Source organism: Trichechus manatus, unplaced genomic scaffold (genome assembly GCF_000243295.1).
Source record: "Trichechus manatus latirostris isolate Lorelei unplaced genomic scaffold, TriManLat1.0 scaffold00045, whole genome shotgun sequence".
NCBI classification, from domain to species: Eukaryota; Metazoa; Chordata; class Mammalia; order Sirenia; family Trichechidae; genus Trichechus; species Trichechus manatus.
In genome coordinates, this window is record NW_004443981.1 from 9,594,696 (window position 1) to 9,618,239 (window position 23,544).

General features: G+C 40.9%; 1 protein-coding gene across 1 annotated transcript in view; it reads right to left on the bottom strand.

Annotated features, from left to right (window-relative positions):
• Nucleotides 1-23,544, bottom strand: part of TECPR2 (tectonin beta-propeller repeat containing 2) — a 111,841-nt gene that overhangs the window by 7,108 nt on the left and 81,189 nt on the right. The window contains exon 17 of the mRNA XM_004376710.2: nt 22,552-22,700. Coding sequence (XP_004376767.1) covers nt 22,552-22,700 — 149 coding nt within the window. The remainder of the gene's footprint in view (nt 1-22,551; nt 22,701-23,544) is intronic.

Sequence of the window (23,544 nt, forward strand, 5' to 3'; positions counted from 1 at the left end):
CTGGGCGCTCCTTGGAAACCCTATGGGGCAGCTCTACTCCGTCCTATAGGGTGGCTATGAGTCGGAATCGACTTGATGGCGACAGGTTTGGTTTTTTGGTTTTTATTACCTATACTTACAGTTATACATTTATTATAACCAGAAAGGATATAAACGAAGAGGAGCAACAGGCAAGGCCTGGGAGAGGTCGAGGCATGAGGCTTCCACTGTCTCCAGGGACATGCCCCCCTCTCCTGTGCATGAATGTTTTCACCAACCCAGGAAGCCCTAAAAGAGGAAGCTACAAGGTCCAGGGTCCCTTAGTCATTTGGGCCTCAAAGTATGTGCATGACCAGAGCCCAATACATACGCATGAATCAGTGAATCAGCATGACTGGCTGCATCATGCCCCTTCTCCTACTGAGGCCTGTTGCCAGGGTGTGGCCAGTGTAGCCCCTATCATTTGCACATGTTTAAGTGTTGCCTGCTGTTTTAGAAAAACAAAGGTACCTTGATTGCTCCAGAATTTCCAGGGTATTTTCAGAAACCCAAGACAAAGGCCAAATCCTTTGTCTCACACAGGCACACCATATCAGCGAACACTGTGGGGTGCACATACCCCTCCTTTAACCCTCACAGTGCCTAATGAGGGACAAAGGCACCTTGTGCTCCAAGCAAGGAGGTGCCACTTGTCTACTAAGTGTTGAAGTTGACCCAGAGCCACTAAAAGCACTAACCTACTCAGCACAATTCTCCTTATCAATATCCTCCAAAACACGATTTTAAATGGCCTTTCAAGGTAATCCTTAATTATTTATAAGAACTGTAACTGCAGTAATTCGCTAAGTGGACTCTTCACCACGAGGGCGTACAAATATAGTCAGGTTTCCACTAGGATAACTAATGCTTCAATGAATAGCTTTGGAAGTATTTTTGATTATTTCCTAAGAATTGGTTCTCAGACGTAGATTACTCAATCAGAGTTATAAACTATTTATTCCACAAGTAATATATGTAGATTTTAAGATAATGAGAAAATACAAGTAAACTAAAGGAAGAAAAAAAAACTGGCCATAATAGAACCACCCAGGTATAACTACCATTAACATCTTGCTGGATAGCATAAGACTTTTTTCAATGTGTTGTGTAAGGCAATTTAGAATTAAGGTACCTGGTAAAATCTGAGATGACTGGCTCGGGGTCTGGGTTCCACTCCCGTCTGTTAGTCCTGTTCTCACCCTAGCCAACAGCCATCTTCGGTAGACTTAATCATGTAGCTAAGGAATTTTTTTTCTTCTATGATAAACTGAAGGATGTAAAAACAATGTCTCTGAGAGGAGACACTCGTGTCGAACCTTATCTAAATCTCCCGTGCAAATATCCACCGGATGTTTCTAAGGAAGCAACATCCGGTAACTGTGACTTAACTACTCAGAGGCTTCCCTTCCTGTCACATCACCTTTGTTCTCCACTTATAAAATGTCCCTGTAGCTTCGCCATTTGGAAGTGCTGGTTTTCACTCTGTGGCATTCAGTCTCCTCCCAGTTCAAGCTGTCTCTTTACTTTCACTGAATCTCTTGATTTTATTTTAAACAGAGTACAGGTTGTGACTCTACGAGGTTCTTTGGTGTAGTCAGCAGGATTCCAAGGAGCATTACCTTCTGCTTTCCCGATTTCTCAAGGATCCGGCTGCTCTGGTACAAGCATGAGCCCCTTAGGCTCAGACCACCTCCTCAAAATCTCAGGGACCATTTAAGGCAAGCCCTCTTGAATCTTGAGCTTCCGCTGTGTTGCAAAGATGGCGCTTCGGGAGATATACTATCTTTTCACTGTCCTTTCATTCTCTGCTCGTCTCCTGAGCATCTTGCTGGGTTCACTGCTAAATTAAGTTTGGTGGGACTGCCATTTCACGGCCAGTTCATTTTACTGAACTCCTTTCTCTTTCTGGTGCACTGTAAGGTTTCTGCGTGCATTTAGGTCTTTAATACTTGCAAGTTTCTCAGTAAGGTAAGGAATGTCACATCCAAGACTGAAGCAGGACCTCCAATAAGACTCCTGCAGCTTATATGAATAAGCATTATGACCTCGGTTTGGTCTTGTATTTAGATTGCTAGCGTACGCTGAGGGAAATTTAAAAGGCTAATGGCCATTGTGGGGGCTCATATGATTTAATTAAGTTAACATTTCTGCACAGTAAAATCAGAACAGAAAGGCCCCTGAACTAAGAGGCTTCTAAGAAACAAGAAAGCAGAATTGCTTCACTGCAGGTTACTACATCCAAATTAACAAAACAAGGAACTATAAATGTCAAAGCCCTGCTCCTGCCTGCCCCTTTAAAATCTGTCCTAGTATGGATGCTGAGGGTACTTTCCAATTAGAAAAACCAGCATGTTTAAAACAAGAGACTAGGTCTCTAGCTGGCAAGATGAATTAGGTTGAAAAGAATGCCCCAGATGTATCTTGTGTGGTATGGTATAAGCCTGGTTTTTGAGCTGGCCTCAGAGACCAATGAATTTATGTAATTTTTTATCTTGTGTTCTAAGTTTATTTTTTGTCTTGTCTCAGAAAGCTGTGACTAGCAGTTTTTAGGGTTTTTTTTTTTTTTTCATTATAAAGCAGTCTTTCATTATAAGTCTTAAAAAAAATTGTTTATTGTGTCTGGGCTTCTATTTTGAGAAACTTTAATATAAATCAGGAGATTTGAAAAATGTACTAAAAAAGGATAAATTGTTTCTTCTGATTGAGATAACAAGGTCTTAAAAACAAAGATGACAAATTATTCTACATTGTTTCTCTAAAGGATCCTATAAAACATACAAAATATAGGGTTATGAGAATATAATAATTTCCTACTTCCAAATGGTATTATTAGATTATAATATTTCTTCAAAGAAAGTACACTGAATGTTTTAACAATAAGCACTTATATAAATTTAATAGTCCAAATATTTCTGGAAACTAATGAACGTGAATTTATTCTGAAAAAGATTTTTCTGTAGTATGTCAACCTTGAAAGGAAAACCTTTCTAAGTAATTTAACTTAGATATTATATAAAATATGTTTTATTTAAGGAACAGGGGCAATTTCCAAGGATCAATAAGCTCATTTTTGCTAAACCACTTTGGTATTTACTGGGTAGATAAAAGGGTGTAATAAAGAAAAGGCAAAACTGCTTACCAAGAGATTGATAAAAGAGTTTGGTTATCTTCTGTCTTCTAAAATACCTAGAACAACTTAAAGTTATGTAAATAAACAGGAATGATCAATTCTTGTCTTTAACCATGAGCCAAAAGATAAGGAGGACTAGGCAGGATCAGACCTCCTCTACCCCCCAGCTACTGAGGATATGTAAATCCAAAGAAGCTTTTGAAACACCCCTCCCAACTAAATGAAGACCTTTTAAGACAAAAAAAAAAAATGAGATGCAGTGTGTTACTGTATTGTTGTTGTTGTTAGCTGCCGTCAAGTTGGTTCTGACTCATAGCGACCCTATGTACAACAGAATGAAACACTACCTGGTCCTGTGCCATCCTCACAAGCATTGCTATGCTTGAACTCATTGTTGCAGCCACTGTGTCCATCTATCTCCTTGAGGGTCTTCCTCTCTTTCGCTGACCCTCTACTTTACCAGACATGATATCCTTCTCCAAAGACTAACCCCTCCTGATAACATGTCCAAATTATGTAAGATGAAGTCTTGCCATCCTCGCTTCTAAGGAGCATCCTGGCTGTACTTCTTCCAAGACAGACACGTTCGTTCTTCCGGCAGTCCATGGTATATTAAATAGTCTTTGTCAACACTATAATTCAAAAGCATTAATTCTTCTTCCGTCTTCCTTATTCATTGTCCAGCTTTCACAGGCGTATGAGGTGTTTGAAAATACATGCCTTGGGTCAGGTGCACCTTAGTCTTCAAGGTGACATCTTTGCATTTTAACACTTTAAAGAGGTCTTCTGCAGTAGATCTGCCCAGTGCAATAGGTCTCTTGATTTCCTGACTGCAGCTTCCATGGGCATTGATTGTGGATCCAAGTAAAATGAAATCCTTGACAACTTCAATCTTTTCTCCATTTTTCATGTTGCTTATTGGTCCAGAATTTTTCTTTTCTTTCTGTTGACCTGTAATCCATACTGAAGGCTGTAGCCTTTGACCTTCATCAATAAGTGCTTCAAGTCCCCTTCGCTTTCAGCCAGCAAGGTCATCTGCATAGTGCAGGTTGTTAAGGAGTCTTCCTCCAATCCTGATGCCACATTCTTTATCATATACTCCATCTTCTCAGATTATTTGTTCATCATACAAATGGTGAAAGGATACAACCCCGATGCACAATTTCCCCTGATTTTAAACCACACAGTATCCCTTTGTTGTGTTTGAATGACTACCTTTTGGTCTACATACAGGTTACTCATAAACACAATTAAGTGTTCTGGAATTCCCGTTCTTCGCAATGTTATCCATAATTTGTTATGATCTATACAGTCGAATGCCTCTGCATAGTCAATAAACACAGCTAAACATCTTTCTGGTATTCTCTGCTTTTAATCAAGATACACCTGGTATCAGCTAGATATCCCTTGTTCCATGTGCTCTTCTGAACCTGGCTTGAATTTTTGGAAGTTTCCTGTTGATGCACTGCTGCAACCACTTTTGACTTCAGAAAATTTTACTTGTGATATTTATGATATTCGATAATTTCTGCATTTTATTGGATCACCTTTATTTGGAATGGGAACAAATATGGATCTCTTCCAGTTGACTGGTCAGGGAGATGTCTTCAAAATTTCTTGGCATAGACAAGTGAGCGCTTCCATTTTGGTCTTTTCTTTCTTTCCTGTCTTTTTAATGACTTTTTGCTTTCTTCATGTATGATGTCATCCCACAACTAGTCTGGTCTTCCGTCATTAGTGTTCAATGCATCAAATCTATTCTTGAGATGGTCTCTAAATTCAGGTAGGATATACTCAAGGTCCTACTTTGGATCTCGTAAACTTGTTTTAATTTTCTTCAACTTTAACTTGCATATGAGCAACTGATGGCCTGTTTTACATTTGGCCCCTGGCCTTGTTCAGACTGATGATGTTAAGCTTCTCCGTATTCTCTTTTCACAGATGTAGTTGATTTCATTCCTGTGTAGTTACACTTGTATAACTGCTTTTTATTTTGCTGAAAAAAAGTATTTGCAATGAATAAGTTGTTGGTCTTACAAAATTCTATCATGTGATCTCCAGTGTCATTTCCATCACCAAGGCCGTAGTTTCCAACTACCAATCCTTCTTCGTTTCCAACTTCTGCATTCCAATCACCAGTAATTATCAATGCATCTTAATTGCATGTTTGATCAATTTCAGACTGCAGAAGTTGGCAAAAATCTTCAGTTTCTTCATCTTTGGCCTTAGTGGTTGGTGTGTAAATTTGAATAACAGCTGTATTATTATTATTATTATTCTCTGTAGGAGTATGGATATTATCCTATCACTGACAGCATTATACTTCGGGATAGATCTTGAAATGTTCTTTTTGACAATGAATATGATGCCATTCCTCTTCAATTTGTCATTCCCAGCACAGTAGACCATATGACTGTCCAATTCAAAATGGCCAATACCAGTCAATTTCAGCTCACTAATGCCTAAGATATTGATCTTTATGCATTCCATTTCATTTCTGACAACTTCCAATTTTCCTAGATTCATACTTCATACATTCCATGTTCTGATTATTAATGGATGTTTGCAGCTGTTTTTTCTCAATTTGAGTCATGCTACATCAGCAAATGAAGGTTCCAAAAGCTTGACTCTATCCACATCATTAAGGTCGACTCTACTCTGAGGAGGCAGCTCTTCCCCAGTCGTATTTTTAGTGTCTTCCAACCTGAGGGGCGCATCTTCTGGCATTATATCAGATGATGTTCCGCTGCTATTCATAATGTTTTCACTGCCCAATTTTTTCAAAAGTAGACCACCAGGTCCTTCTTCCTAGTCTATCTTAGTCTGGAAGCTCTGCTGAAACCTGTTCACCATAGGTGACCCTGGTGGTGGTTGAAATACCAGCGGTATAGCTTCCAGCATCACAGCAACACACAAGTCACCACAGTATGACAAACTTACAGATAAGCGGTGGTGTCTTACTATAGTTATCAGAAATTAGGTGGATCCTCATCATAAAAGAACTGTAAACAAGTTCTCTTACAGAGGCATTCTATGAAGCCAAAACATAGAAATTACAATGAGAAACACTTAAAAAGAAATGGTAAAAGGTTTGAATAAAAATATAGACTATTTAAAAAAAATTTTATTTCAACAATAATTGTTTTATGGTATATAAGCATAAATTACTTTCCAAGATCTTTAAGTAACTTACTGATATTGAATTAATATCCAAGTTAATATTCTTTTGCTTTTTATATCACAAAGATCCATACATATATGTATACACACACACACACACACACACAGACACACACATACATACATATATATGTATACAGACACACATACACATACATATTTTAGGTCTGCTGATAAATATGTTCATTATTGCCACTTGAAGAGTTGTAGAAAAGAGAAAATTTTAAAGGTTTATAAAAAAAGAAATTTATTTGATATAATCAAAGTTTTTTTCTAGCTAAAATTTGATGGGTTAATTCATGAGATTTTAAATAACAGTATTAAATAACATTATAAAACAAAGAATCGGGTTTCTCTCTGTTAAAATAACAAAATTTTCTCTGATTATTGGGTTGAAGAGTTAATTTATTCTTTGCACAATCTGCCTTAAAGACAAGGGTTCAGCCTGTCATTAGAATAAGATTCCTGAGCTGAAACCAAGCAGAATAGTTTTGAAAAAAACTAAGGTTTTTTACCTTTAAACTCTTTGATTTAAATTACTTTAGTATCGTTTCTCGGTAATCTATAATGAACACCTGACAACTTTAAAACTTTGTAGAAAGCCTCAAAGGATTTTTTTCTACTTTATAAAAAAGCCAAAAGCCAAAAAATTCATTCAATATATTATAAATTACATGGAACATGTTGTCGAATACGGAAAAGTGCCAAATTTTCTTTACGTTAAAATTTGTCAGTAATATTTGTCTGATACTAGACAACAAACATGATATTATGTCATAATTTTACTATTTTAATTGATAACCTAGTCGCAACTTTGTTTCCTTTAAATCTAGCATGATAGAAACTAATGGTTTTAAATGGGAATTCACACTGTTTACCCATAAAGGTTTTTATTACCATTTAAATGTTTAGAGACTTAATAATCTTAATATATTCTTGATCTATCCTAACTATATGATACTATGTCTCAAGATTATTATATAACTGAAGCTCTTTGGAAATAAGGTTAATCATTATGTTTACAGACATTTTTGTCTGAAATTTTAAAAATCTAACTTCATTTGTCTGTGCATTACTTTTGTAGTTAATTCTCATCAGGTCTTTTCACTTTCAAAAATAATAAGTTAACCATAGCCATTTTTACATTTATCATTTACAGATGAGTTTTACCTTGCTGATTCACTGGAAATGCAATAAAAATGGACTATATCAGACTCATAAAGAGGAGTATAATATTTTAAACATGGATGCCATTGAACTAAATCAGAATTTTAAAAACTCTTTATGTAGTAATGGATGGTTTTTTTTCAAGTTGCTGCTGATTCAGAACAGCACAGTACTAAAACTGGTTATATGGGACTGAATAAAAGAATTACTATAAGATTCATATAAGAATATTACTAATATACAATGTTCTATTTTCTAGATATAAGAAACCATTTTTTTTCTTCTTTCCTTTTTTTTAAATATAAGAATCAGCTCTTTCAGGAACGAATAACGCTATAGTGGTTACAGAATATCCTATGAATTAAAAGATGTTGTGACTCGTGTCAAAGTTCTGACTGAAATATATTCAGAAGTGCCACAGACTCCAAGAAATGAATACTAAAATAACTATGATAAGAGAAATAGTTCTTCAATCCACATGATCCTCCCTTATGTTGCTCATACCGACTCTAATATTGTTAAATATTGTTAATATTAATCCAATACTTTAAGGATTATTTTCACATTAAAGGAGCCTTTGATGATCGAAAATCAAAATTCCCAAATTTGCCTGATATTATTCCAGGGAACCATGTATATCAGAAGGGACATCAGCTAGAAGATGCCCTGGAACTTTGCTGGAAAGGACCATATGTAGTTGTCTTTACTAAACTTTGTGCTGCTAAATCACAGAGAGTTAAAACCTGGATCCATCTCTCCCAATTAAAGACGACCACGGCTCCTGCCTGGATGGTTCAGACAACTGAAGAACTTAAACTAAAATTCAGCCGCCTGGATGGTGAGAAGTGGACAACTGTGAGAGTGAAAGCCCATCCCAAGATTACAGTTGAAATTCAGGCAGCTGAAATTATTGGACTGGGTTTCCTACTTACTATGTGCTTTTTTGTTCTTCATGTTTTCCACAAAGTAGTTCTTATTACTTGGTGGTTTTGGTAATACTGATTGTAGAATTTGTTACCTTTTGCTGAATATTCATTTCATTTGATGTAGCTTTGCTTTACCAGGTTGGATTTATTTTTTAAGTTAGCTTCTTCCTCAGGATATTTGAAGGAGGTGCTTGTTTAGTTATAATCATTATTACTCTATTGGCTGCCTTGTTTTACAAGTGTTGGGTAATTTTTCTCCATTATGAAATTTACTCTGAAAATGAAAATATTTTCACGTTATTAACTCTCACTTCCATTAACTCACAGAATGACAATGCATTTGTTAGAATAGCCCAGTCAGTAGCTAGTACCAATAACCTATCTGACTGCTGGATTTGCCATTGTCTTAGTCATCTAGTGTTGCTATAACAGAAATACAAGTGGATGGCTTTAACAAAAAGAAATTTATTTTCTCACAGTCTAGTAGGCTACAAGTCCAAATTCAGGGCGTCAGCTCCAGGGGAAGGCTTTCTCTCTCTGTCAGCTCTGGAGGAAGGTCCTCGTCATCATCAATCTTCCCCTGGACTAGGAGCTTATCTATGCAGGAATCTTGGGTCCAAAGGACATGGTCTTCTCCTGGCACTGCTTTCTTGGTGGTATGAGGTCCCCAATTCTCTGCTTGCTTCCCTTCTCTTTTATCTCTTGTAGGATAAAAGGTGGTGCAGGCCACACCTTTGGGAAACTCCTTTTACACTGGATCAGGGATGTGACCTGAGTAACGGTGGTGGTACAATCTCACCCTAATCCTAACATAAAATTACAATCACAAAATGGAGGACAACCACACAGTACTGGGAATCATGGTCCAGCCAAATTGATACATACGTTTTTTTTGGGACATAATTCAACCCATGACAGTCATCAAATTTCAAAATCTAGCCTTGTGAATTCAGATCCATTAGCTTCTCCCATACTGGACTACAGTTTTGTTCCCAGGCTACGATCAACTTTAATATCACTTTTAGGCGAGCCATACATGTGAGACTTTGGCATCCCCCTGGGTTACCAGCTCAACCCCAGGTTCCATATTTCAGTCTAACCTAGATTAGAGTTAAGGACTGCTCTGAAATAGCCTGGAACCCTTCAAACTGTAAAAATGAGCATTTAGTTTCATATAATGCTGCTCCCAGGTTTTGGAAAGTGCCTTTTACAGGAAATTTAACAGCATGCTTACAGGGAAAGAAGAATTTTTGTATTTAAATGTGGAATTGGCTAACAGTAAAACAACTGCCTATGTGTAACAATTCCTTGACAGAAAATTGGCTTGAACAAATATATCAAACCATCCCTCTCCCTAATAAACACACTGGGACCAGTATAATACGTGCCCCATGTGGATACCTATTTTTATGTGGAGGATCAAGATACTCAACTATTGTCAATCCAAATGACGAGTCCCATACCTAGGCTTCAGCTTGTTCGGATGGTTAGAATATGATGAATCAACGTACGTTATGTCTTTTAGAGTCCCTGTAGATATCCACTCTTATTAGTAATGACAGGGTATATTAGATCAATGATGTGAACATCCTCACTCAGCACAAAAGAGAATATGTTACAGGATCTAATGATAACCCTACAATGGACAGACCCGGAGATAGATGGGCATTTCTCCGAGGCCTCCTGTCATGGACTGAATTGTGTCCTGCAAAACTATATGTATCAGTTTGGCTAGGCCATGATCCCCAATATTGTGTGGCTGTCCACTATTTTGTCATCTGATGTGATTTTCCTATGTGTTGTAAATCCTACCTCTATCATGTTAATGAGGTGGGATAGGCAGCAATTATGTTAATGAGCCAGGACTCAAGCTATAAAACTGGATTGTGTCTTGAGACAATCTCTTGCAATATAAAAGAGAGAAGGAAGCAGAGAGACAGGGGGATCTCATACCACCAAGAAAGCACCACCGGTAGCAGAGCGCATCCTTTGGACCCAGGGTTCCTGCACAGAGAAGCTCCTAGTCCAGGGGAAGACTGATGAGAAGGACCTTTCTGCAGAGCTGACAGAGAAAGAAAGCCCTCCCCTGGAGCTGATGCCCTGAATTTGGACTTCTAGCCTACTTGACTGTGAGAGAATAAGCTTCTGTTTGTTAAAGCCATCGGCTTGTGGTATTTCTGTTACAGCAGCACTAGATAACTAAGACACCTCCTACCCCTTGTTGGTATTCTGAACTTGATAAATCTATTCATAATTTATCTGCTAGTATGCTCCAGATAACTGAGAAGCTTGCTTATACCATAGGAGCCCAACAGAAGTCCCTAAGTTCTTTAGTTAAAGTAGCACTAGATTAAAGAATTCCCTTGATTTTCTTCTAGCCCAACAAAGAGTCTGTGCAGTTGCCAATAACTCCTGCTGCACTTAAATATTCAGCAGAAGTAGAACAAAAGTACCAGACAGGTCTGCCAAAAGGCCACTTGGCTTCAAGTACTCCCGATGTCAAATTCCCTTTTTCTAGATATTTTCAGCTGGCTGCCCTCAGGCATTGGATCATGGATTGTCTATACTGTTAACTTGACTAATGATACTCATCATCATTGTAATAATTGTAGGAACTATTAAATGCTGTATCAAATTTCTGATAAATGTCGTTATCCAAAGGACCAATTTATTGCCTATGAGAAGCATGATATAGATAGAAAGTACTTATCTTTCAGATGGACTTGAGGCCACTCCTTGAATAAGCCATTGGATGCCAGGTTATTCTTCTAATGGGGCCTGCCCTGCACTAACTCTCACATAATGAGACCACAGAAGCAAGAGGCTGTTATGGCACGGTGAAGATGTGCCTAGCTACCTTTTCATACACATAGCATCTGAGTCTTAAAAGTTTGTTAAATAAGCAGCCATCTAGAATATTCATCTGCTTGAAGTCCATGCAGAAGATAGCCTTCTTTTAAAATAGTGTCAATGAACTGATCAAAGAATTGCTCTCAAAATCCTTGATCAAAAGGAGGGAATGTGTAAGAAAATTTAGAATTGAAGTACCTGGTAAAATCTGAAATGGCTGGCTTGAGGTCTGGGTTTGCCTCCTTTTTGTCAGTCCTGTTTTCACCCTAGCAACAGCTATCTTCTGTGCAGACTTAATCATGTAGCGAAAAATGTTCTTCCTCTGTGATAAAGTCAAGGATGTAAAAACAGTGTCTCTGAGAGGAGACCATGGCACTGAAGCTTATCTAAATCTCCCATGCAAATACAGGAAAAGTTCCATTTGAGCGGGCTGTTTCTAAGTAAGGAATGTCTGGTAATTATGCTGTAACTAACTGGTGATTCCCCCTCCTGTCACGTCCCCTTGCAATTACCACACTATAAGCAATCTAAGAAAGACACATAGGGGTACTTTAGGCCAATCGCCTTATAAGCTCCCACCACAGGAAGTCCTGCCTTATGAGCTCCGGTTTCTAGAAACCCCCGTCCTTACGATGATCTAAGTTTGTAACTACCAATCAAGTAGTGTACTTCACTTTCTTTGTTCTCTCCTTATAAAATATCCCCACAGTTTTGCCATTTTGAAGTGCTGGCTTTCACTCTATGGCAGTCAGTCTCTTCCTGGCTCGAGCTGTGTCTTTACTTTCAATAAATCTCTCCAGTTTATTTTAAACAGAATACGGGTTGTTACTCTATGACATTCTTACTCTAAGACCATGTGTATCTTCTTTTTTACACAAAAGTAGAATCTTATCAAGCACGCTGTTTTGGAGCTGACTTTTTTACTTTATGATGAACCATGAGCATCTCTCCATGGGGATAAAAACTCTCGTGTGAGATAACACAAAAGTATGTAGAGTATTTCACCGTAAGAATATACCATAATTTAACCCATAACCTTTACAGCAAATTCTTGGTTACATCCCTTACTGGCCTGGAGATGTCTGAGGAGCTAACCATGGAATTATTAACCTTTTCTTTCTTTTATTAAAAAGCTGGGATTCTTGTTTACTGTTCTGGTCACATGAGGTCTGTGTGCCCATCCCAGAAGCCAATCACACCTGCTGCCCCAGGACGAGACACATACGTCAGAGAAACTCCTGTGAGAAGTGTCTGTGTGTCCAGAAATTAGCTGACTTGCTGTTTGATGTTTTTCATCAGGACCCGGAAAGGGATTTAATTAACCCAGCATGTCCCAAACAAGGTCAGAGAGATCTGGTTTCACTGTCCCCAGGGCCCAGCAGAGGGAATATGAGGAGTCAGACCACCCCAAAACCCTTAGAAGTGGGTGCCTGAGGGTACCCCCAGAGCTCAGCCTTGGGTTGTAGACCCCCTACACCATGTCTGCCAGGTAGGGGAAATAGGGCTGCTTAGACATCTGAAGTCGCTCCCCACACCAGAGAGGGGAGTGTAAGCGCTGCCTACACTGGCCTTCGACGAGGAATAATGACTCTAGCACCGTCTCTGTGTTGCTATCTCAAACATCACTCCACTTCCCTAGATTCGGGAAACGGGGGAAGGACTTCTCTACTGCAGGGTGGTTCTGGGCCTTCCTGCCATGAGGGGTCAACTTTTCTAAAGGCTGAGTCTGAGTGATCACAGCCCAGCATTCTCACTGACACCATCTATCCTCACGTTTTCACAGTTATCTTATTTCTTGTTGTTCTTAGATCTAAAAATACCTAAAGCAGCTAAACTTAAAAAAAAAAAACAAAAAACAAAAACGTGAGTTTGGCTGTTTGCCCAGGATTCCCAAGCTTCTTTCTTATCTAGGCCGAGTCTATTATTCAGGCCGAGCCGGCAGCCCTAGGGTAGTGACAGTGGCTGATGGCCAGTCCAACAGAAGAGGTGGCTAAGGCAGAGCCCTGAGCACATAGGGCCCTGCACGTGGGGCTGAGGAGGGAGCAGGGCCTGTTCCAGAGACAGAGGGTGGATAGAAGGAAGCGTGCGCCAGACAGGGTGGCAAATAGCAAAAGAAGGAGTGGAGTCAAGCTGGAGTGGAGCGTGACTGTGCCCTTCTTCCACTTGCCCACCTAGCACGAGGCCACAGTGCTCTGACCCACCATGAGGCCATGGTGCCCTTACCACTGTACGGCCAAGGCACGGAGGCCACAGTGCCCGGACCACCACACATCCATGGTGCAGAGTCCACGTGCCCTGACCACTCTGTGTCCATGGCATGGAGATTACGGTGCCCAGAACACTGCATGCCCACAGTGCAGAGGCCATGGTGCTCTGACCACTGCATGGCCATGATGTGTTACAGGCACCTGTAATCCGTACAGAACATTCTCTAACAGAAGGAGCAAGCTCCAAACTTGTAAGATGCAAAAGACAACTACAAATATTTTCTCCAAAGCCTTCCAAATGTTAGCAGTCAGAAAACTGAGTCATTTGTTTTGAGTACTTTGTTAAAAATTCACTCCAAAACTACTATAGGGGGGCGGTTTTACTAGAGAAGAGAATGGAAAACAAAAATAAATCGAAAAGCCACTGCTAATTTTAAACAATTTCTGTGGCTTCATTTCATGTGCCCTTTAGCATGAAGCTGTCTCCCACCCACTTCCATTTCTGTTTCAACTGCAAACATCCAACGTGAAGATCAAGAGGCTCAAGATGAAGGATAAACAAACTGAAGCAGGAAGATGCAGATGATGATGAAAACGTGGAAAGCCCATTACTTTCTAACACATGGATTCAACTAAATCATCCTGACTCTCCAGATCCTTCCAGTAAGCCCTCACCTCCCTCCTGCTCCTGGCCCCGTCTTCTCAGGGACTTCCTGTGGTTCTAAGACTCAAGGGCTTTGTCCTGAGCCACGTGTGGGGTCACTGAGCACGTGACACTCCATGGCGGCGTGGCGCTCCACTACAGCTCCCGCAGTTAGTGTCTGGCCCAGGGCCTGGTCCTCGGGGCCACAGGAGGTGTCACACACTGAGTTTGTGTCCCAGCTGTGCCACCTGCTGGCTATGAGGCCAGAGCCTCTGTGAGCTGGTGCTGGGGCGTGACAGCACCGCCCAGTGGTCATGTAGACTGGGTCCATGTAGACTGGGTGCAAAGATATGCTCACAGCACAAACCCCACCCAGGTGCAGCTCAGCAGCAGCACCTGCCAGTCCCAGCCACCCGGGGCCACTATGGGCAAGGGGTCGGCAGCCTGGGTCCCAGGCTCAGCTTGGCCATGCTCATGCTGTGATGCTGGGCAACTCCTGTAGCTGCTGTGAGTGAAACGTTTCCTCTGCAAAGTGGGGAGGACTCCCCCAGCCTTCACCCACCAGGGTAGAAACAAATTGGGGAAAGCTCCCCCGACCTTCCACTCCCACCCCCGCCAGAGTAGAAACAAAGTGGGGAGGACTCCCCCAACCTTTCACCTCCCCCTGGGGCAGAAAGTGGGGAGGACTCCCCTCACGTTTCACCTCCCCTTGGGGTAGAAAGTGGGGAGGACTCTGATCTCCCATCCCCCAGGATAGAAAAAAAGTGGGGAGGACTCCCCCAACCTTCCACCTCCGGAGTAGAAAGAGAAGGGTGGGCAGGGTTTGGGAAGTGCAGTATAAAGGTCAGTGCACATGCAAAGCTACTTCCTCCCAGGAGGAACTAGTTTAAAAAGTATTCTGTCCCTCCAAGTTCCTTGGCAAAGTGCACTTTTTCTCCAGTACACTACAAGAGTAAGGAAACACAGTCCTAGTCAGCAGGAACTCCCTGAAGCAGTTAATGTTTAACAGCCCATTCAGCAATCACTACTTGATTCAGAGCACAGCTCTGAGGCCCTTTTGTGGGACTTTGCTCAATTTTGGCCATTTTCGTGGGCAAGGCTTCAGATCACTATAGCCAGCAGAGTACTCCCAGCAGTGCTTTGTTCCTCCAACGTTAGTTTTGCTTTCTAGAAGTTACTCTAGAATCTAAAAGAACAAGGAATAGGAATCTGGGGTTTCATGCAGTACTCAACGTAATGCTATCGCTGGGCCACATCTCTGCCAGGTGCCTGGGTAGCCCTGTTGTTGCCGACAAATGCCCATGTGCAGAGGTGAGGTGCTGGCCCAGGCCCCCTGCCTGGCGGTCACTGCCTGGGCCCACTTGCTAGGCCCTGGCCTTTGGCCTGATGGGAAATGGGGGAGATTGGCACAGCGTGCTCAGACCCACTCACCAGAGCTCAGCCCCACAGCCTGTGGCCCCCACTCCTCTCCACAGCCCTTCACTAATCATGGTGTAGCTGGTGCCAGGGCACCATATGGCCCCAAGGACCAGTGTCTCTGCTGGACAAAGAATGCTTGGAGCCATCAGAGAAAAATCACCATCAGGCAAAGCACTGTGCAAAAGACACATAGGAGAAATAATAAAGATTAGAGGGGAAATTAATGGACAGAGAATAGAGAAAATCAACAAGCCAAAAGCTGGTTCTTTGAAATATCAAGAAAATTGACAAATCTTTAAGCTAAAATAATCAAGAAAAAAAGAGAGAAGACTGAAATTACTAAAAAACTCAGAAATGAGAGGACATCACTATCGATCTTAGAGAAACAAAAAAGATTATAATGGAATGCTATGAACAACTGTATGCCGATAAGTTAGATAACCTATGTGAAGTGGATAAATTTCTTGAAAGACATAAACCACTGAAACTGACTCAAGAAGAAATAAAAAATTCTGAGTAGACCTATAATAAGGAGATTGAATTAGTCATCAAAAAAACTTCCCACAAAGAAGAGCCCAAGCCCAGATGATTTCACTGGTGAATTTTACCAAATATTCAAGAAAGAATTAACACCAAACCCTCCCAAACTCTTCCAAAAACAGAAGAGGAGGAAACATCCCTAATTCATTCTATGAGGCCACTATTACCCTGATAGCAAAACAAGACAAAGACATCACAAGGGGAAATCACTGCAGACAAATATCCTTCAGTGAATATAAACACAAAAATCCTCAACAAAATACTAGTAAATTGAATCCAGCAACTATATATACAAGAATTACATACTATGACCAAGAGGGATTAACCTTAAGGATGCAAGGTTGCTTTAAACATCAGAATATCAATCAATTTAATACATCACATTATTAAAGGGCAAGTACCACAGGATCATCTTAATAGACACAGAAACAACATTTGATAAAATCCAATCCTCCTTCATGATAAAAACACTCAACAAGCTGGAAACAGAAGGAAACTTCCTCAACCTGATAGATGGCATCTACGAAAACCCGACAGCTAACATCATACTTAATAGTGAAACACTGGATGCTTTCCCCTAAGATCAGGAACAAGACAAAGATGTCCTTTCTTGCCACTTCTATTCGATGTTGTACTGGCAGGTGTAGTCAGGGCAGTGAGGCAAGAAAATGAAATAAAAGGCATCCAGACTGGAAAGCAATAAGTAAAATTATCTGTATTTGTAGATGACAAGATTGTCTATGTAGCAAATCCTACGGGATATACAAAAAAACTGTAAGAACTAATAGTCAAGTTTAGCAAGGTTCAACACACAAAAATCAACTGTACTTCTAAATAATAGCAATGAATAATCTGAAAATGAAATTAAGAAAAAAATTCCATTTACAATAGTATCGAAAAGAAGAAAATACTTAGGAATAAATTTAACAAAAGAATTACAAAACTTATACTCTGAAAACTACAAAACATTAAAAGAAATTAAAGAAAAGACATCCCACGTTCATAGACTGGAAGACAAAACTGTTAAGATGGTAATACTCTCCGAATTGATCTACAGACCCAATGCAATCTCTATCGAGACTCCAGCTGGCTTTTTCTGCAGCTATTGACAAGCTCATTCTAAAATTTGTATGGAAATTCAAGGGATGCAGAATAGGCCAAACAATCTTGAAAGAGTACATTTGGAGGACTCACACTTCTAACTTCAAAATATTTACCAGGACGATGTGATACCAGCATAAGGACAGAAAAATACATCAACGGCATAGAGATCAGAGTACAGAAGTACACGCCTACCTTTATGGTTAGTTGGTTTTTGACAAGGGTACCAAGAAAATGTAATTTAGTGGGGAAAGAAAAGTCTTTTTTTTGTTTGTTTTTTGAACATTTTATTGTTTAGGTGAAAGTTTACAGAGCAAATTAGTTTCCCATTCAACAATTTATACACAGCTTGTTTCATGACATTGGTTGCAAAACCCTGACTGTGTCAGTACTCTCCCCACTTCCTCCCTGGGTTCCCCATGTCCATTCACCCAGCTTTCCTGCTCCTACTGTCCTTCTGAACTTTGCTTTTGGGCAAAAGCTGCCCTTTAGGTCCTGTATAGTTGATTGTTCCGAGGTGTACATTCCTCACTGGTGTTACTGCTGATTTTATAGGCCTGTCTATTGTATGGCTATAATGTGATCGCCAGGAGTGATTTCAGTTCCAAGTTTGAAGGGTGTCTAAGGGCTATAGTCTCAGGGGTTCTACCAGTCTCTGTAAGACCAGTAAGCCTGGTCTTATTTATGAGTTTGAATTTTGTTCTACTTTCTCTCCCACTCTGTCCATGACCTACTATTACAGTCCCGGTAAGAGTGGTCGGCAGTGGTAGCTGGGCACCATTTAGCTCTTCTGGTCTCAGGCTAGTGGAGGCCATGGTTCATGTGGTCCATTAGTCCTTTGGACTAATTGTTTCCTTGAGTCTTTGGTTTTCTTCACTCTTCTTTGCTCCAGACAGGAAGAGACCAATTGTTGTATCTTAGATGGCCACTCGTGAGCTTTTAAGACCCCAGTCACTTACCAAGGTAGGATGTAGACCATTGTCTACATGGATTATGATATGTCAACTGACCGAGATGTCCCCTGAGACTATGGTCCCTAGCTCTCAAGTCCCTGGAGGTATATGGTTATGGCTAAGAAGCCTTCATGACTGTGTCCCCTGAAGAGTAGTCTTTCAACAAATGGTGCTGCAGCAAGTGGATATCCACATGCAAAAGAATGAATTTAGACCCCTACCTCACATGATATATAAAAATTAACTCAAAATGGATCTAAAACCTAAACTGTAAGAGATTCAACTATGAGACTCCTAGAAGAAAATATAGATGTAAATCTTTGTGATCTTGGATTAAGCAATGATTTCTTAAACTTGACAAGAAACGCATAAGTAACAAAAGAAAAAAACAGATAAATTTGACTTAATCAAAATTTAAATCTTTGTGCATTAAAGGACACAATCAAGAAATTGAAAAGATGATCAACAAAGTGGGAGAAAATATTTATAAATCATATATCTGATAGGAGTCTAGTATCCCGAATATTTACTAGAAAAGGACATTATGTTTAGTAGAGGGTCAGTGAAAATGAGGGAAACCCTCAATGAGACAGACTGACAAAACAGCCACAATAATGGGTTCAAATATACCAGTGATCATGAAGATGGCTCGGGACTGGGCAACATTTTGTTCTGTTATACGTAAGGGCACCATGAGTCAGAGCCAACTTGACAGCAACTAACAACAACAACATCGAGAACATATAAAGAGCTCTTACAACTCAACAGTAAAGACAACGCAATTAAAAAATGGGCAAAGAACAGTCTGAAGAATGTAATCAATGTCACTGAATTTTACATGTAGAAAATGTTTAATTGGTAAATGTTTTGGTGTGCATATTCTCACCACGGAGCCCTGGTGGCATAGTGGTTAAGAGCTCGGCTACTAACCAAAAGGTCGACAGTTCAAATCCGCCGGCCGCTCCCTGAAAGCCCTATGGGACAGTTCTATTCTGTCATGTAGGATCACTATGAGTCGGAATCGACTTGACAGCAACGGGTACGGGTATTCTCACTATAATTTAAATTAAAAAATGGGTAAAGGATTTGAATAGCCTTCTCCAAAGAAGATATACAAATGGCCAACAAGCACATGAAAAGATGCTCAACATCATTAATCATCAGGGAAATGCAAATTGAAACCACAATGAGATGCCAGATCATACTCAGTAGGATGGCTATGATAAAAAAAATTGGACAATAACAAGCACTGGCAAGGATGTGGAGAAACTGAACTCTCATACACTGATGGTGGGAATATAAAATGGTGTGGTGTAGAAAACAATTTGGCAGTTCCTCAAAAAGTTAAACACAGAGTTGCCATATGATCCAGCAATTCTACTCATAAGTATATATCCAAGAGAAATGAGAACATATGTACACATAAAAACTTACACACGAATGCTCATAGCAGCATTATTTATAATAGTGAAAAAACAGAAACAATCCAAATATCCATCAATGAATGAATGGATAAGCAAATGTGGTATATCCATACGATGGAATATTATTCAGCCATAAAAAGGATTCTGATACTTGTTACAACGTGGATGAACTCTGAAAACACTATGCTAAGTAAAAGAAGCTAGACACAAAAAGCCACACATGATTCAATTTATATGAAATGTCCAGTACAGGCAAATCCATAGAGACAAAAGCAGATTAGTCACTGGTAAGCACTGGGGGGAATGGCAGGGATGCGGGAGTGACTGTGATTGTTAACGGGTATAGGGTTTCCTTTTAGGGTGATAGAAATGTTCTAGAATTAGATAGTAGTGATTGTTGCACAATGCTGTGAATATACTAAAAAGCACCGAATGGTGTAATTCAGAAGGGTGAATTCTGTGGTATATGAATTGCATGTCTCTTAAAAAATAATATAAAGCTGTTATTAAAAAAAAAGGAATATGTAGACAGTGATGTACTAAAGGAGTATACTTGGATATAGGCAACAAGAAAGTGCCTTGTCTGAAGAGAATTTAAAAATCATACTGAAACTCACTCCAAGTTGGCTTGCTTTTCATCATCACTGTGCACCAGCAATGTAAACAATGTCAGTGATAAGAGTGTTCCTCCCTGCTGGCTGGCCTGCTCCCACTATGCCACTGTTGGTACGCCACTGTGTGCAGACGAGAAATGAAGCATTGTAGTTCATTAGGTATAACCTCATGTTTGCAGGGTACTTTATAATCCACGTGGTACCCTCATAGGTATCATTCTAATTACTCTCCTGATAGCCTTGCAAAGGAGGAAGACCCGCCAGTGAGGACGTGGTGGTCCTCCTGTGGTCAAGACCTTTAATAAGTTGTCCAAACAGAATTCTGACCAGACTCCTGACTTCAATTCCGGGGTCTCCCAACACATACCCCATCGCTGATGGGCAGGACCAGGTGTCCCTCATGATCAGCCCTGTACCTGTTGCCCCAGTTCCATCTGATGGCTTGTGATGCCCAAAACATAGAAGTCATGAACACAGGCATTTACCCAAATCCTTGACTTTCCTGTTTCCATGTGTTACAGACTGAATTGTGTCCCCCCAAAACGTATCAACTTGGCTAGGCCGTGATTCCTAGCATTGTGTGGCTGTCCACCGTTCTGTGATCTGCTGTGATTATCCTATGTGTTGTAAATCCTAACCTCTTTGATGTTAATGAGGCAGGACTCAATCTACAGGATTAGTTTGTATCTTGAGTCAATCTCTTTTGTATCTTGAGATATAAAAGAGAGAATTGAGCAGAGAGGAGAGGGACCTCATAACCACCAAGAAAGAAGTGCTGGGAGTGGAGCGCATCCTTTGGATATGGCGTCCCAGCGCTGAGAAGCTCATAGACCCAGGGGAAGACTGATGACAAGGACCTTCCCTCAGAGCCGACAGAGAGCAAAAGCCTTCCCCTGGAGACGGCACCCTGAATTCAGACTTCTCACCTCCTAAACTGTGAGAATAAATTTCTGTTTGTTAAAGCCATCCACTTGTGGTATTTCTGTTATAACAGCACTAGATAACTAAGATACCATGTAAGGATTCACTGTTCAAGGACTAACCATTCCTGCTCTACTGCTGCCTCCAAACATGGCAACTTCATATATTCTCCACCAACATCACAGAACAAGGATTTGCAGGAGCTTGAGCAAATAACTCATTAAGATACAGCCTCCTAATTACACATTTTAAATAGAAATATGCTTAGCATGGCAGCTGTCTTAGTCATCTAGTGCTGCTGTAACAGAAATACCACAAGTGGATGGCTTTAACAAAGAGAAGTTTATTTCCTCACAGTCAAAATAGGCTAAAAGTCCAAATTCAGGGTGTCAGCTCCAGGGGAAGTCTCTCTCTCTCTGTTGGCCTTTCCATCAGTGTTCCCCTGGACTAGGAGCTTCTCAGCACACGGACCCCTATCCAAAGGACACTCTCTGCTCCTGGCACTGCTTTCTTGATGGTAGGAGGTCCCCCTGTCTCACTGCTCACTTCTGGCTTTTATATCTCAAGAGATTGCCTCAGGGCACAATCCAGTCTTGTAGATCAGGTCCTGCCTTACTAACACAACTGCTACTCATCCTCCCTCTTTAACATTATAGAGGCAGGTTTACAACATACAGGAAATAATCACACAGTACCAGGAATCATGGCCTAGCCAAACTGATACACACATTTTTTGGGGGACATAATTCAAACCATGACAGCAGCCTAGCCTAGTAGGTCTTTAAGAGTGACTAACACACCCATTTCCATCAAGTCAATTCTGACTCATAGTAACCCTATAGGACAGAGTAGAACTGCTCCATAGGGTTTCCAAGGAGTGGCTCGTGGATTCTAACTGCCGACCTTTTGGTTAGCAGCTGAGCTCTTAACCACTGCACCACCAGAGTGCACTAAAATCAGTCTTCTGATCTGAGTGGTGGAACAGTCGAGAGAAAAAACCCCTATGGCCAGGGCTGGGGGTCAGGGTGGGCAGGAAGTAGAATGTCTCTGACGAACCAGGGAAGGCACTCACAAAATGACGATAATAGGTTCTCTCCAGATTACAAGATTTTACATGACCCTCACTTTCTCCTTTATACTTTTGGTTACTGTTTTTCCTATTTTAAATAACGTTCATTTTGTAAAACAACAGAAACTAAGTGTTTTTATTTGAGTGTTGGCTCAGAAAATCTTTGAAGATCTGTTTGGCTCTATACTTCACAGACCTCAGATTCCAATTCTGGCATGCTGATGAATGAGAGTGTGTTGACTGTGAGCAGGCCTTGCCCTGGGCACGTGCCTCCCCCTCTTTGCTGGGAAGCCCACGTAAAAGGCGGTCGTCCCTGTTTCCCAACAACAGCACCCTAACAACTTCAGCCTTACTGAAGAGCAAGTCCCTATCAGTGAACTTTTCTTTACCTGGACAGGTGGCTCAATCATTATCCAGGCAGGAAGCATCAGACTGGGGTTGAGAGGCTGGGTTCCGACGCGAAAGTAAACACCACCCCTGGAATCACAGGCCCAGATGTGCTGATTTCCACATGCCAAGCTTGTCAGCTTTATAGCTCCTGTAGACAGAGGAAAAGTACAGATATTGTAATCACTTCCGTGAACTTTGATTCTATACTTTAAAGAGAATGAGGAGATAGCACTTTGGGGTGAAAGTTTGCAGTGTGATGGATCACTTTTATATGGCTTTTCTTGCCATGGTCTTGTGACTCCTACAAAATGGTTGGGTGGGACTATGTAAATAAGGTGTTTATGGCCTACCAAGGGGACTGGACATCAATGCTAATAATGCAAGTGCATCTGTGGGGGTGGGACCATGCAAATAAGATGTATGGAACCCTAATGAGGGTATTGGTCAGTTTTGCCATCCTGCTAGGCTTAAAATGAGCCATCCCAGAGCAGAGGGGAACCTCACTACCACCAAGAAAGCAGAGTCAGGTGTGGAGTGCGTCCTTTGGACCTGGGGGTCCCTGTGCTGAGAACCTCCTAGACCCAGGAGACAAGGACAGAGCTGTTAACACCAAAGACAGTGTGAGACGGCGAGAAGTGGTGGCAGAGAAATGGCAGCAGCAGAACCATGGGCCTAGAGGTCTTCCTGTGGGCACAGCTGAGAAGCTGTCCTGACTGAAGAACTGTATCCTGAGTTGTTCCTGATGCTGAATTGTAACCTGTTACTTCCTAATAAACCCCGTAACTGTGAGTATGGTCTGTGAGTTCTGCGTGGCCACTGCAACAAATTACTGAACCCAGCAGAGAAGTAGAGTGTGCTGTAGGAAGGATGGCTGGTGTCAGAATTGGTAAAAAGATTGGAGAGGGGAGGTACGTCTGACCTCCACCTCAGAGGAATCAATTGGGCTGATGCTGATGATGGTGATTTTCTCTCCCTCCTCGTGACATTAGAGG